This window comes from Atta colombica, unplaced genomic scaffold (assembly GCF_001594045.1).
Source record: "Atta colombica isolate Treedump-2 unplaced genomic scaffold, Acol1.0 scaffold228, whole genome shotgun sequence".
Classification (NCBI taxonomy): Eukaryota; Metazoa; Arthropoda; class Insecta; order Hymenoptera; family Formicidae; genus Atta; species Atta colombica.
In genome coordinates this window covers 245,250-246,101 of record NW_017259325.1, presented here as the reverse complement: position 1 = coordinate 246,101, position 852 = coordinate 245,250, and the positions used below count along the sequence as shown (strand labels likewise).

The 852-nt window shown below is 29.1% G+C and overlaps 1 protein-coding gene across 2 annotated transcripts in view; it reads right to left on the bottom strand.

Annotated features, from left to right (window-relative positions):
* The window catches only part of LOC108688343 (phosphorylase b kinase gamma catalytic chain, skeletal muscle/heart isoform), a 4,407-nt gene continuing 3,555 nt past the window's right edge, over positions 1-852 (bottom strand). For both annotated transcript variants that reach the window (XM_018194569.1, XM_018194570.1), the window contains 2 exons: positions 546-704; positions 1-293 (listed from right to left, as the gene is read on the bottom strand). In XM_018194569.1, coding sequence (XP_018050058.1) covers positions 159-293; positions 546-704 — 294 coding nt within the window. In that variant the 3' untranslated portion in view covers positions 1-158. The remainder of the gene's footprint in view (positions 294-545; positions 705-852) is intronic.

Sequence of the window (852 nt, the reverse complement as noted above, 5' to 3'; positions counted from 1 at the left end):
AAGTACTATTTAGCCTATACTTCAATTTAAAAAAAAATTTCTATCATGAATATTTTACATTCTGCAAAACTAAGACAGTTATATCTGTCTTTATGAAATATATTTCGTTAGGACCATCGAGATTCCGGTATCAGTAAATTTAACTAAAACAATAATAGTTATCTACTTAAATTACTAACATACAGATGCTTCAATTCTGTCTTTGGTGTATTTTCAAAAAGTGCCGCACGATTCTGGCCTTCTCCCTTCTTTACCCAGTGTCCATAGACACGAAACGCACAGCCATCAATCACCTGAAAACAATTATCAAAAATATTCTTAGCAAACACATATTGTTCATACTTAATTAATTTCATAATTATATCCATTCAATCTTAGAATAATATCAGAAGGTTTGGAATTTTTTATATAAAAAAAACCGAAACTCTACTCGATAAACAAAATTCGAACCCAATACTCTATACCAATATTTTTTTTTCATAATTATTATTTATTACGTTCATTTAGTAATTTGTAATGTGGATTTTTATCGTGGAAAAATTTACCTTCCGCAGAATTTTTATTCTATATGGGTCAGTACAAGCTACGTGTGTCGAAAGCGGTTCAGGCGTGATATGAAGCCGTTTAATACGAATAACAGCTCTCACACAAATAATTGCCAATTGAAATCTCTTCCTTGCATTGAATGATTTCGCCTTCAACTCCTGTACAACAAATAAAGAAATACTTGATAAAAATACACCAACTATTCAGCAAACGATTACAAGCTTTCGAAATTAATATTTCTATTCTGATATACAATATAAGTACAAGAAAAGTATAGAAAAGAATATTATCATTATTATTTACTAA